Here is a 12079-nt window from a genome sequence, read left to right on the forward strand (position 1 = left end):
TAAAACTGTTATTCTTATCATAGAATGGTTTGGATTTCTGTTTTTGTATAAGATGGATAGTTTCCTCTATTAGTCCTTTTGGAATAAAAGCTTAACTGTATAATTTGTATTACAAAAACGTGATTAGTTTTTCATTATATGGCTTTGTTTTTAAGAATCAAGAAGAACACTGAGAGGCCCAAAAGGGCAGTTAGCCCTTAGTTCCCATTAGCACAGGTTGAATTTCTCTACACCAGTGAGGATAACATGCCTGCCTCCCCATGAACCACATCAAACGGTATTAAGGAATGTAATGACTTATGACAACAGCCCACTGATACCAGATGCAAATCCAAAAATAACCAACCAGTTGCAGCTAAATCAAAAGAAAATGATACCACCAAAATGTGTGCATTCTTTCATCCACACCCATGGTCCCTTCCTTGAAATGCTCCAATGCTTCTCCCCTTGGCTGAGGCATCTTAACAAGCAAGCAAAAATACACTGACTTTTTGGACAAGTCTGGGTAGCTCTCTGCTAGTTCAAGTAGGTGAATTGGCTCACCACATGGTTAACCACTGCACAGGGAGGGAAAGTACACTCCCAAAATCCAGAATTAGGGCTCTGCTCCTTTTTTTACCATGGAGCTGTACTAGTAACTTAAATCATAACACAACCTCCTTCCAAAAAGCATTGGGTAAGCACAAGAGTAGCCCTGCTGTATTGAACTGGTCCAGCCACAGCACTGTGAGCAGAGTAAGAATCTCATTATGAGACAGTCTAACATTTCAAGTTGCTGCAAATTAAAAAACAGGGTACACATCTAATTCTGTACCATGTAATTTGCTTCTGTGCAAGTAAAGAAAATGTCAGATTCCAGATACACGTTTTCAAATAAAGTTAAAAAAATAAATCTGGTCACAATTATCTACAGTGATTTCAAATAAAGGATGACCCTCTATAAATAAGCATGAAAACTGGATAGGAAATGGAACTCTTCACCTTGAAAAATAACATTTTCCATTTCAGCTTTAAAAATCTCAGTAAATTCCCTCTGAAAACAAAATAGTGATGAAATTTTTGTCCATGTATGAAACATGTCCATGTTGTACATGTATGTACATTTTAAAACTTCCTAACTAATTTTTTGGTTTTGTTTTCAACCTTCAGAAAATATTTTTTTCAGGCAGTATTAAAAGCAAAAAAGTAAGTACCAATTATCAGTATCTGATGTCTGAAGAATCTCACGTTTGTAACATACTAGGAAATAAAAATATATTTTATCACTTTTCAATGCAAATGACAGTAAGAGAGCCTATAATCCTTATATTTTTTAGGATTAGCAACTTTCTTAACTCTTTTTAGTGGAGAAAAACATGATTACCAACATTAGTAAAATGATTTTTCAAGGCAGCTCTAAGTTATTTAGACTTTGACTTCTAAAGGTCATCCAGAGCTTTTTGACTGCCTATGTATTTCTTCAAGTCTGGCCAGCACAGATTATTTAACCTTTTTAGTAAAAGGCAACATCAGTTATGTATTTTTCTGCAAACAATTAGTCCTGAGAGTTTAAAAACTGAATAAAAAAAGGAACAGAAAACATGAGCAGAGACACAAAAGAAGTCCTTCTGATTAAAGATGGGATCTTATGGCTGACTAGACGCCTGTACATACATGCCAACAAACACAAATTCTTACCAAACATACAAACTTACAGAAAATATTTGAAAAGTTACTTAAATAGGCATTTTAGAAACAGCAATGCAAGTACTGTAATGTATTAGCATAATGAATTGTGAGAACTAACAATCAAGCCTTGGGCAAAAACTTCATTGCTTTATATTTGCCCAGTCAGCTTTGAATTTCCTTATGAATGTGCAGACAATGGCAGTGAAAGCAGCCTATTTTGCAGGCAAAGCAGTGCTCTGCTACTGCACTCAGCAATTTACATAATAATAAAATAAAACACAAACCCTGGCACTGACCAGCTTTGGGTGTTTTTGTTACAGATATCCAGTCTGACCTTTTATCATATTAAGCAAAAGTTCCATACACACCCTCACAAATGTATTAAACTACATGTCACGTGCTTTTGGAATTTATGGTTGTAATTACCTCAGGGAACTACAAGCAGAAACTTCTCAGTTTAGTTCTGAATAGCACATGAATAGAACATGAAAAAAAAAAAAGTTAAAGGTTGCATTAGCTAAGCTGCAATATCTTCCTAATATGCACTGAAACTCCAGTTTCTTTTGCTGTGTTGACTCCAAGTTCAAAGAACTCATTAAACCTGTCCAGGTAGCCCCTCTGACTTTCTTACATATGCAAATTTGATTAATAAATAAGAATTCCCAACAAATTAGCAGATTAACTACTCAAATCCTTTCACTCAGAAAGGTCAAATTGTTCAAGGTATACCTTTCTGGACTGTAAAACTATATATAAAAACACATAGCTAATATGGGACTTTGTGTCTATTACTTTCTTGTGGAAATCTGAAATCAATAACATCACAAAACTTACAGAAGACCCTAATTGAGTTCATGTATTTTAAGCCAACATATTTTTTCCTAAAAATAACCTATTCTATATATCTATACTGGGAAATTAAAATCCACTTTCAAACTTCCAGTAAGTGAAAAAAAACCCCAGACCTAAAACTCAGTGATGGAAGAGCAATAGTTTTTCTGATTGGGCATAAAGAAAGCACAAAATCATGAAAGAGAACAGCCACAAGAGAACAGAACAACTAATTAAGACTCATTTCTGTGGCGACTTACACAATAAATCAGGTATTAAAACAACCAAATATCAAGGATGCTCAGGAACACCTAACTTAAAATAGAGGCATATGAATAAAAGAATATTTAAGAATCATGTTCACTTCACTGAATCACTCTGCCATTCTCCAAGTGTTTCTCATGACTGACTCCAGCTGGAAGTCTTAGAACAGAAGGAACCTGACCCTGTGTGGCCTTTGTACAGCAAACTCAAATATGGGAAAAGACTCAGATGTTCCAGTTCTGAGACTCCCTGACCATGTGAATAGATTAAAAAATTAGTCTTTTATAACTGAAAGATAAGTAACTAGTTGATGCTCAAATTGTAACTACTGCAACCTATCATTAAAAGCATCCTGCGTTATTTTACAGACCTTTAAATATTTTGCATTCTATTTGCCTCCCTAAAGTGAGGTACATTTGTAAAAAGTGAAGGTATAGCAAGTGAAGGTACAAAACCAAGCATGGTTTTGTAAATTGTGTTCAAATACTTTCCCTGAGTAATTTTTCCAGAGATCCACAATTTGTTTATAAACATGTGGTTATGGATGTGCTACTTTTTAGTTCTCAAATGGTTTTGGAACCATTTGCACCATCTCCTCGCTAACGATGATTACGGAAAATTACAAGGGCAAGTTCAGCACTACACATATAGCTATACATAAGAAGGTACAGTAGTAGTGTCAATAAGGTGTATATAATGCACCTTTTCTCCCCACCTAATCTCTACTCTGGCCACAAGTTATTGAGTATTTCCAATCTTTGACTTATTGAACAAATTTTTATTTGTCATACTTCCGGACTTCAATAATAGCTTTTATTTTGCCAACCAGCTCTACTAACCTACAGTATCAAGACTATTCAGTGCAGAAGAAGAGAAACCTAATACTGTGATCTTATAAAAAACTATATGCATACTCTACAATGATGAACAAAAAATACTAGAAACCTCAGAATGCTGGAGTGCCAAAAAGGTGTTTTGGCTAAGTAGTTTGTAAAGTTCATTCATACTTCTAAGCCTTCACAAAAAGCAAAATGTCCAAACTCACATGAACTGCAAAATTTCCAAAGTCACGTGAATTACAAAATTTTATAACAATGCAACACACTTCAGATACTTCAGTTCTATCAGGACTCAAAAAAAAAAAGAAACCACCAAATAAACCCTTTTGCATCTACATCCAGACACTAATTGTCACATTACAGCAAACCTACATTTCGGTGGGTGAGAAAGGTAGTGTAATCCTGCACCAGGAACATGTCAAATATAGGTCTATAATTCTGTGTAATTTAATTTTCATTAAGACCTCTACCAATCCTCCCTGAACAACAACTACCTGTTTATTAGATTTTCTGGCTTTGAACCAACTCAGACGTTTAATGGTGAAGATTCCTGGCCTCTCTTCAGAAGCCCTGCACGATACCACACAGTAACAACCAAGAGAACTTACGGTGAGGATTCCAGGATGATGCTATTGGCCTGGGTGGAAGATGGAGATCTGTGATTTACAAATACTTCACTTGGGGAAGTGTGAACTACATGGTCCACTAAATGTCCAACCGATGAGGGTCGCAACCGAGCTCCTTCTTGAGTAAAGGAAGAGTTGCGACTACGAGGAAAAACAAAAGTAGTGCAAGGTGAGAAGATTATTATTACTAATTTACATTTCTTACAGCACTACATAAGACTAAAATAATTACTTCCTCTCTGTGCAACTGTATGTTAATACACAGTTTTATTAAGAAATCTGAGGCTGAAACAATTAATTTGCCAGATCAACATCCTATATTTCATAATTTTCTTTTTATAAGTGCTCAAAAATTATTGTCATAAACACTCAATGGCTAATATTTTTCTGTTCCTTGGTTTGGTTTGCTTTTGTTTGGGGTTTTTGGTGGCGGTGGGTTTTTTGGTTTTGTTTTGTGTTTGTTTGGTTAGCTTTAGTTTGGTTTGTTTTTTAAATTGAAGAAGCCTGAAAGCATTATGGTCCAATGAACAGGCAACTAGGCTGACAGTCCAGTCAGCAAGAAAACTTAATCCCTAAGAAGAAAAATTCTGGCTCTGTTCACGGCAGAACTTAGCGAGAATTTGTTGAGATGTACATTTTATACCCTGAATCTTCCTTCTAGAAAAATCATGAGCAGTGTGAGTCTGTGACCCAAAATTTTCTCATTTGAAAACTAGTATAGTGACATAGATGTTTTTTAACATGCTCTGAAACATATATGATTATGTTGTACTATAAACATAATTATTACACAATTTTACAATACTTTTTAAATGCTACAGATATTTACAATAATATTTTGAATAATAAGCTGCAATCTTAAAGCCTTTTAGTTTATGCAATACGAAGTTGGATAAAACTAATTCTTAAGCCAGGTCAGCACGCTGGCTATTTTCCAAAAAAAATCCAGAATGATTTTTCACTAATAAACAAAGACAGAAAGCTCTATCATGTAAAGAGTGAGCTTTGAGAATAAATGAAGAAAAAATGAGGGGAATAAAGCCTACAAGGATTTTCTGCTTAAGTAATTTGCCCCAATATTTTAAGAAGTGGTATTTACTAGAAGCAATTATTTTTAAAACATCACACAAATTTTATTGTCATTTTTTTTCGAGCCAAATGAATAATTTAGTTTAAACTACACTTCAGAAAACTCAAGCTCTCAGATTTAGGGTAGCATGCTACGTCTCCCTGAGAACCATTCAGTACATATTTTATTAAGCAATTTGTCTCTTTGATGCATTAAACATTTTATTACACAGGTAGGTCTTTCACATTAGAAGCAGGCAGTCACTTCTAGGGAAAGAAGATTTGATGCTGCTTACTGATTTGGGGTTCCAGGTGGAGACCGTGATGGCAGGCTCTGTGTTTCCAACCTATCATCCGACAGAGAGTTCCTACTCACTACTTCCCAGTCCATCCCACTCATTAATTTCCGTGCTAAGGGTTTACTGGGGGATCTAGAAGAAGAAAGTATAATGGCTAAGCAAAAATTGCATGAGAATGAAAGAAAAGAATGAAATTGCATAAAATTCACCACACTCAAAGTCATCTTCTACCACAGGAAACCAATTTATATGGAAGAAAGGAAATAATGGAAAACTATACTTACATGGGGAGTACTGTATTTTCTCAACATGTTGCACTTCATTTTCTATACTTTGCACAAGAATGTCAGTGAAATTCAGTCATAAAATACCATTGGCTAGGAGGGAGATAGGCAAGATGGAAAAGGAACCCACTCGACTTCCCTAGGCATTTATAATGCCTCAAAGAGAATGACTTAAACAGAACACCACCGAGAAGCCCAATTTTAAAAATGAAAACCACCAAACCAAAAAAAAAAAAAAAAAAAAGAAAAAACAACCCAAAAAACCTCTAAGTAATACAATTATTCAGCCATTTCAGGAAAAATAAAGCTGCAGAAACATCAGCACAAAAAACTCCCAAGACTGTGAAGAACTGAAAGTAGGGTAATCATCAACATGGCAATGGAGCTACTGAGTTTTGTTTACTCATCAGGGATTTCCATTCAAGGTGACACACTTTTTTCTACAACATATTTTGTCACCTGTAAGACAGATGCAATCAACCTATTTAATCTTTTGTGTGTAACATTTGGTTTTGTGCCAGAAACGTCTTTCATGTTAAAGTCTTTCTCACCAGTGTTTAAATAGAGATGTTTACATAGAAAAATTATTATATTTTTCACTTGTTGCTCTGGGTCAATATTAAGGAAATGCTTTCTTCTTCTTTGCCTTCTCCAGTCACCCCAGAATACCTACAAGACCCTTCTACTGTTTCTTTCACCTGTTTCTTACATGAGACCATATTCGCAATCTCTCATGAAACCCTGTATTTCCCTTTTATACTGGAAATCACCAAATGAGTCATCCAAGAATTGTGGTTGTTTTTTCTTATTATCACATTGTATGATTCAGTTATACTGCAAATAAAAATACCCAGGCTTTTGCTGTGTGATGTTTCCAACTGAAAAGTCTTTAGCCAACAACAGAAGTTCTTTTAAACAAACCTTTAGTGTCCTGTGTATTTTGTGTTACCAGGTTTTTACTTTAATCCTGGTATTTTGAGGGTGTTATATAGTCCAAATTTCTCCTCTAGCATTACCCAACCATCTCTCTCTTTTTCAAGTGATACTTCCATTTCATCAGTCTTTTCTGCTATTCTGATCACTTTACTCCCATTCACCTTTACTGTCTATCATTCTACTCTCTACTTTTCAAGATTTGCACCATGAGGTGACAACATATTGTTGAATCAGCACAACTCCTTCATTACTTTCCCCAGCTCCATACACCCATATCACAAAATAACTTCTGCCTCTGCTGTCCTTGGGACACATGGTCATTGTCCTTGGCCTTCATCATTATCAGCTTACTCATTTACTGAAAGTGCAAGTCCAGAAAGAAGGAACTTTGAGAAATTAAGGAACTACACACACACAAATTATATTCTTCTAAAAATGAGAACCTTAGTTACAAATATAACCTTGCTTGTCATGGAACTTACAACTCAATGCAAGTCACCACTTTAAGCAGACTGATCTTAATACTATAAAAAAGTCTACAACAATAAGCAGCCAAGCATTTTATCTAATAATCTATCTTCATGTGCAGAAATACAGATGTCCTACTGATGTCAATAACGTTTCTTTGACACTAAATCATCTGTGCATGCAAAGTTTATTTTTGGTTTTGCACCCCCAAGTAGCTCTGAACATGTACTGCTCAAAAGACTGAATTATCAACTGACAAGTTTCAGACAGTTAAGTGAGATGGGCTCTTCTAAATACTACTGTTTCAAGTTTTGTTCCACCTGGGGAAAAAAAATCTAATGGTATATTGATATTTGAAAACAGGAAAAACAAATTATTTCATTGAGGAAAAACACATCCAGTTTCTTAGCATGCTTCACTTTATTTAAGCAGTAGTAACTTGATTTAAAAAGTAAGTGGCACTTGATACCAAGTCAATTAAATCAACATTTCAATTTCTGTAATTTGCTTTAAATGTCAGCAACTTAATACATTTTTCTTCACAACCATAGCAAATCTTAGCAGTTCTGAACAGGTGAAATAAGAAACCAGCAGAACTGAAATGCATGTCTAAAATTATCTGCTCATTATTCTTTTATTAATCAAAGCTATCATTAGCTAGACTTTGCTGACAGCCAGCAGATTAGCAATACAAGCCAGCTCTGTCATGAGGTGGATTCTACTAACCAAAGAATGAGCTGAGGGAAAAAAACAGAAGAATATAAATTAGGTATATATAGGACTACAGATACAACATTTTCTGACAGACATGTAAAGACAGATATTGAACCTTAATTACTTTTAGTGAAAAAGCAACAAGTGGAATATATGGAAATTGGTATAGTTTTGTTTTGTTTGCTGGTTTGTGTGGGTTTTTAAAATGTGCAATAACAGTGAAAGGGCATTATCCTTGCTTGAATAAAATAAATTAAATTACAAACTATATTTATATATACAAAAAGTACATATAAAGGGGAAAAAAGTTTTTTCAAAAATTACATTTTTGGCTGCTTATAAAAAAAAATTCCAGTGCATTGTATCTCAAGTCATAGCTTTTAACTATGTTTTTGAAAACTTCCTCAAACTATGCATCAAATTAACATAACTCTAAAATGAGAAAAGCAGCACTTTATTCCCCATCAAAAAACTTGTGTTAAAGAAAGCTCACCTTTTACTGTGGAGAGGGTCTGTTCTTTCAGAAATAGTACCTTACTACCTTGATAAACACCTGCAGTGTTTATCAGCAAAGGTTTGTTTCAACTATCTTGTTAACAGCTCCAACCTCAGAGCCCCACCCACTTGTGTTTGTTGCCTCTGCTTCCTCTCTTTGCAGAAATTTCGAAGAAAAATTACCACACTGTGGCACCAAACTTCTCACTGCTGAGTCTTTTTGATACTAGTTCTCCTGCCAACATCTCTAAATCTAACAATATTTTTAAAGTAATATTAAAGATGAGTTGTGAAATATTCCTTCAAGTTCCTCCTGTACCATTAATTCTTTACAATATTCAAATAACTTTATAGTTATTTGTACAAATTACTTAACAGTAAATTATTTTTTTATTTAAATTTTTTATTTAATTTTTGCTATATCTGCAGAGATATTTCTTTAAAAAGGAGGAAGAACTCCTGTCTGACACCGATCTGAGATCTGCCCCTAAAATCAGGCACAATCTTATGAGCTACAGTACTACATCAAATACAAAAAAAGAGCAAACATTTGAGTAGTGGGGATGAAATTACGTAATGCAACTAAAAAAAAGAAAAAAGCACAACAAATTTTACCAGTTCAGCTGCAATGCACAAAAGCTTTTGAAGACAGAATTTGTTTTGCATCTCATAGCTGAAGAGCTAAATTCTCACAGGAGCTAGGAAAGAAAGTAAGTATTGTTTGGGAATACAGGTAGGAATCTTCTAAGTCACTTCTGTTTCCAAAAGAATTACAACCTGGAGCCACAGCCTTGCTTTGTGTTTTGACAAAGAATACACAGAATGTGTTTCTCAGTAAAATTGGTAACTCCTACTTCATACTGAAACTGAAACTACACACAAATCTGCAGATACACCACAAATTACATATGCAATTAAAAGCAACTGAGGAATTATTCAATTAACCTGAATAAATGCACGGTTGAAGCAAGACTGGATTTTTGGAAATAGAGACTAACTTAATGACAGATTGCAAATGCAAGTGACTGACTGAGATACTTACTCACCATCATAAAATGTGCAATAAACTACTTTCTCTCAGCTCCAGTACACACCATCAGAACAGAATTTAGGATTTAACAAGGACTCTGAGAACAGTGCTCTTAAAGAGTCAGTTCATTACTTGATCAAACTTTTTCCACTTTTAGTATCTACTTTCACTTTTAATTTGCTCCTGGGAATTCTTACAGGGTTTTTTGGGTTGTGAATACCCTGCAACAAGTAAGGCCAAAAGAAGAGCTGTAAAAACATGAAAAAAAAAAAAAAAATCTTAGCAACTGCAGCAAGAGTCTTCTAAATGCTGAAGTTAGTGCTGCATGAAGATTAAGCCAACAGCATCTACAAAATGTATCAAATTCATTACAGAGTGTCTCCTTCTCAGTAAAAGACTACAGCTTTTAACAGGAATTTTAAATATTTTTCATTTGGAAAAAAATAATCCCTTAATTAAGCTAATTTTGAGGTAAAATCCTGAGGATATACAGTTAAGCCTGCTAATAGTAGGTTACACTGCTTGTTTTATTCAAATGGCTGTTAATAAATTTTATTTCCAGGTGTTATGCTCAATACCTGTGTTCCACAAGGAAAAGGCTACACGATCATTATTTGTGGCAATCTCGACTTCCCAACTTAGAACAAGTAGATCACTCAAATAGTATCTCTATGTAACCGTTGGTATTACTTCCTCAAAACAAAATGATTCGAAAGCTTGATGAGATGGTAATAGCTTAAACAAGGCAGTTTCTAGTTAAATACTGGTGAAAAACAGAGTGCAAATTCGGATAGCTCTCAGTAAAAAAACCTGAAAGCATCTGATCATAAATAAATCTTCTGATGCGGCAATAATGAAAGCAACAGTAATTATTTAAATTTTTTATGTGTTCACTTAATTTTCAAGACCTGACTGTAATGGTATTGGTTTCACATGCTATTGGTTTCACAGCAAAAGGAAACCAATAACCAGCACAACTTTCAAAAGCAACCAAAACAAGCCCAATGCAAAGCAGCATAAAAAGCTGTTGTATGAATATGAAAATAAAAGGGTTAACAGCTACTAATGTAAAATATTTAGAAGGCAATTAAAAATTAGGCTCTTGGATTGAGCTTTTGAACCACAGGGTGTTCTTGAAATGTCTTATAGTTCATTTTTTCACACTTGGAAGCAGTATAACTGTTATAATACACCATTAATTTCAATTCACAGATATATGCATATATGCCTCAGACATTTATCAGTCATCAACTTTACTGAACAACTCAAAAGGTGAGGACACTGTATTCCCTAATCTAAAAACAGTGGGAAATAAAATCACTGAGGACAAAAAAGTATTAGTCAGCTAGTTACTATTTTACTAACTAAAAAAGGCCAAAAATATTTGAAAAAAACACTAGAGAAGATCTAGCCATAGCTTTCTATTTTATCTAGTGTATATAGTACAAAATACAAGTAATCCCACCCTCATTTGTTCACTTTTGATGCAAAGGGAAGAGTGCCACCTACTGCTTAGCAGTTTCTAAAACAATAAATACACTCCTCAAAACCAGCCACTGTCTCTCCTCCACTCAACTTCCTTGTGGGGAATTGCCAAGTTCAGAGTGCAACAATAAAAATAGCTTCTAACTGATCTGTAATTGTCATTTAAATATCAGTTGTGACACTGATGATTTTTCGGAGTAATAACAAAGTTCCCCAAAGGAAAATCATAACCAGAATCCCCAAGAAAACTGAATAGAGTCAGAAGAAAATACTCTACAGCTCAGAGAACAAATTGGTCTTATAAATATCTACCTGTTTAACTAACATGGCACAGCACTTCTGACCCCAAATCCTTCTGATATGGAGTTGGGTATCTACAGTGTGTCTGACAAAAAACTTATATTGTGTTGCACAGGGGGAAAGAAGTGGGGAGGACGGGCAGGAAATCAAGGCAGAATTCATCAATTCTCTGAAAAAGTGTTTGCAGGCACTCGAGAAAGGTTGCTGGGATTGTTACTACAAGTCTGACAATATAAATCCAGAGTTCTTTAGAGGGTAACTATGCTAAAACACTTTCTTCATCTGACTAAAAGGATAAGCATAAAAAAGTCACCGAACATGCTCCTGCTTCATGAAGATTCTTTCTAATAAATATCAGAGCAGACTGCCAGATGGATGCATCAGCAGTTTTGCTTTTGAATACGGTATCATCACTTCTGAATGAAGAACTAAATTTATGTCTTGACTGTTTTCTTATAATCAATAAACACCCCGTCACCCCCCAAGGAGTCTGAAACACAATTAAACAGTAGACTGTGATTAGCTAATTACCATGGAACAGAGTACCTTCAGAAGCAGCTCACTCCAAGTCAACTCTTTCGTATTAAAACACTTCATCAGGACTACAGTGATACAGCTTTTCTTACCAACAAAGACACTCACAGCACTGTAGTCTACAGGAAATGTGTGTACACTTTTAGGTTGTTATCAGGAATAAGATATACTCATTAACTCAGCATTTCATAAGAACAGTTAGACCAATTTTTGCAATAAATACAGTACAAAGAGTGCT

The 12079-nt window shown here is 34.8% G+C and overlaps 1 protein-coding gene across 4 annotated transcripts in view; it reads right to left on the bottom strand.

Annotated features, from left to right (window-relative positions):
- PTPN4 (protein tyrosine phosphatase non-receptor type 4) overlaps positions 1–12079 on the bottom strand; it is a 110121-nt gene that overhangs the window by 23563 nt on the left and 74479 nt on the right. For all 4 annotated transcript variants that reach the window (XR_011726490.1, XM_071746743.1, XM_071746744.1 and 1 more), the window contains exons 14-15: positions 5593–5727; positions 4211–4369 (exon numbers count right to left, since the gene is read on the bottom strand). Coding sequence is in view for 3 of the 4 variants with exons in the window: in XM_071746743.1 (XP_071602844.1) it covers positions 4211–4369; positions 5593–5727 (294 nt within the window). In the remaining variant the exon portion in view is untranslated. The remainder of the gene's footprint in view (positions 1–4210; positions 4370–5592; positions 5728–12079) is intronic.

Source organism: Heliangelus exortis, chromosome 6 (genome assembly GCF_036169615.1).
Source record: "Heliangelus exortis chromosome 6, bHelExo1.hap1, whole genome shotgun sequence".
NCBI lineage: Eukaryota > Metazoa > Chordata > Aves > Apodiformes > Trochilidae > Heliangelus > Heliangelus exortis.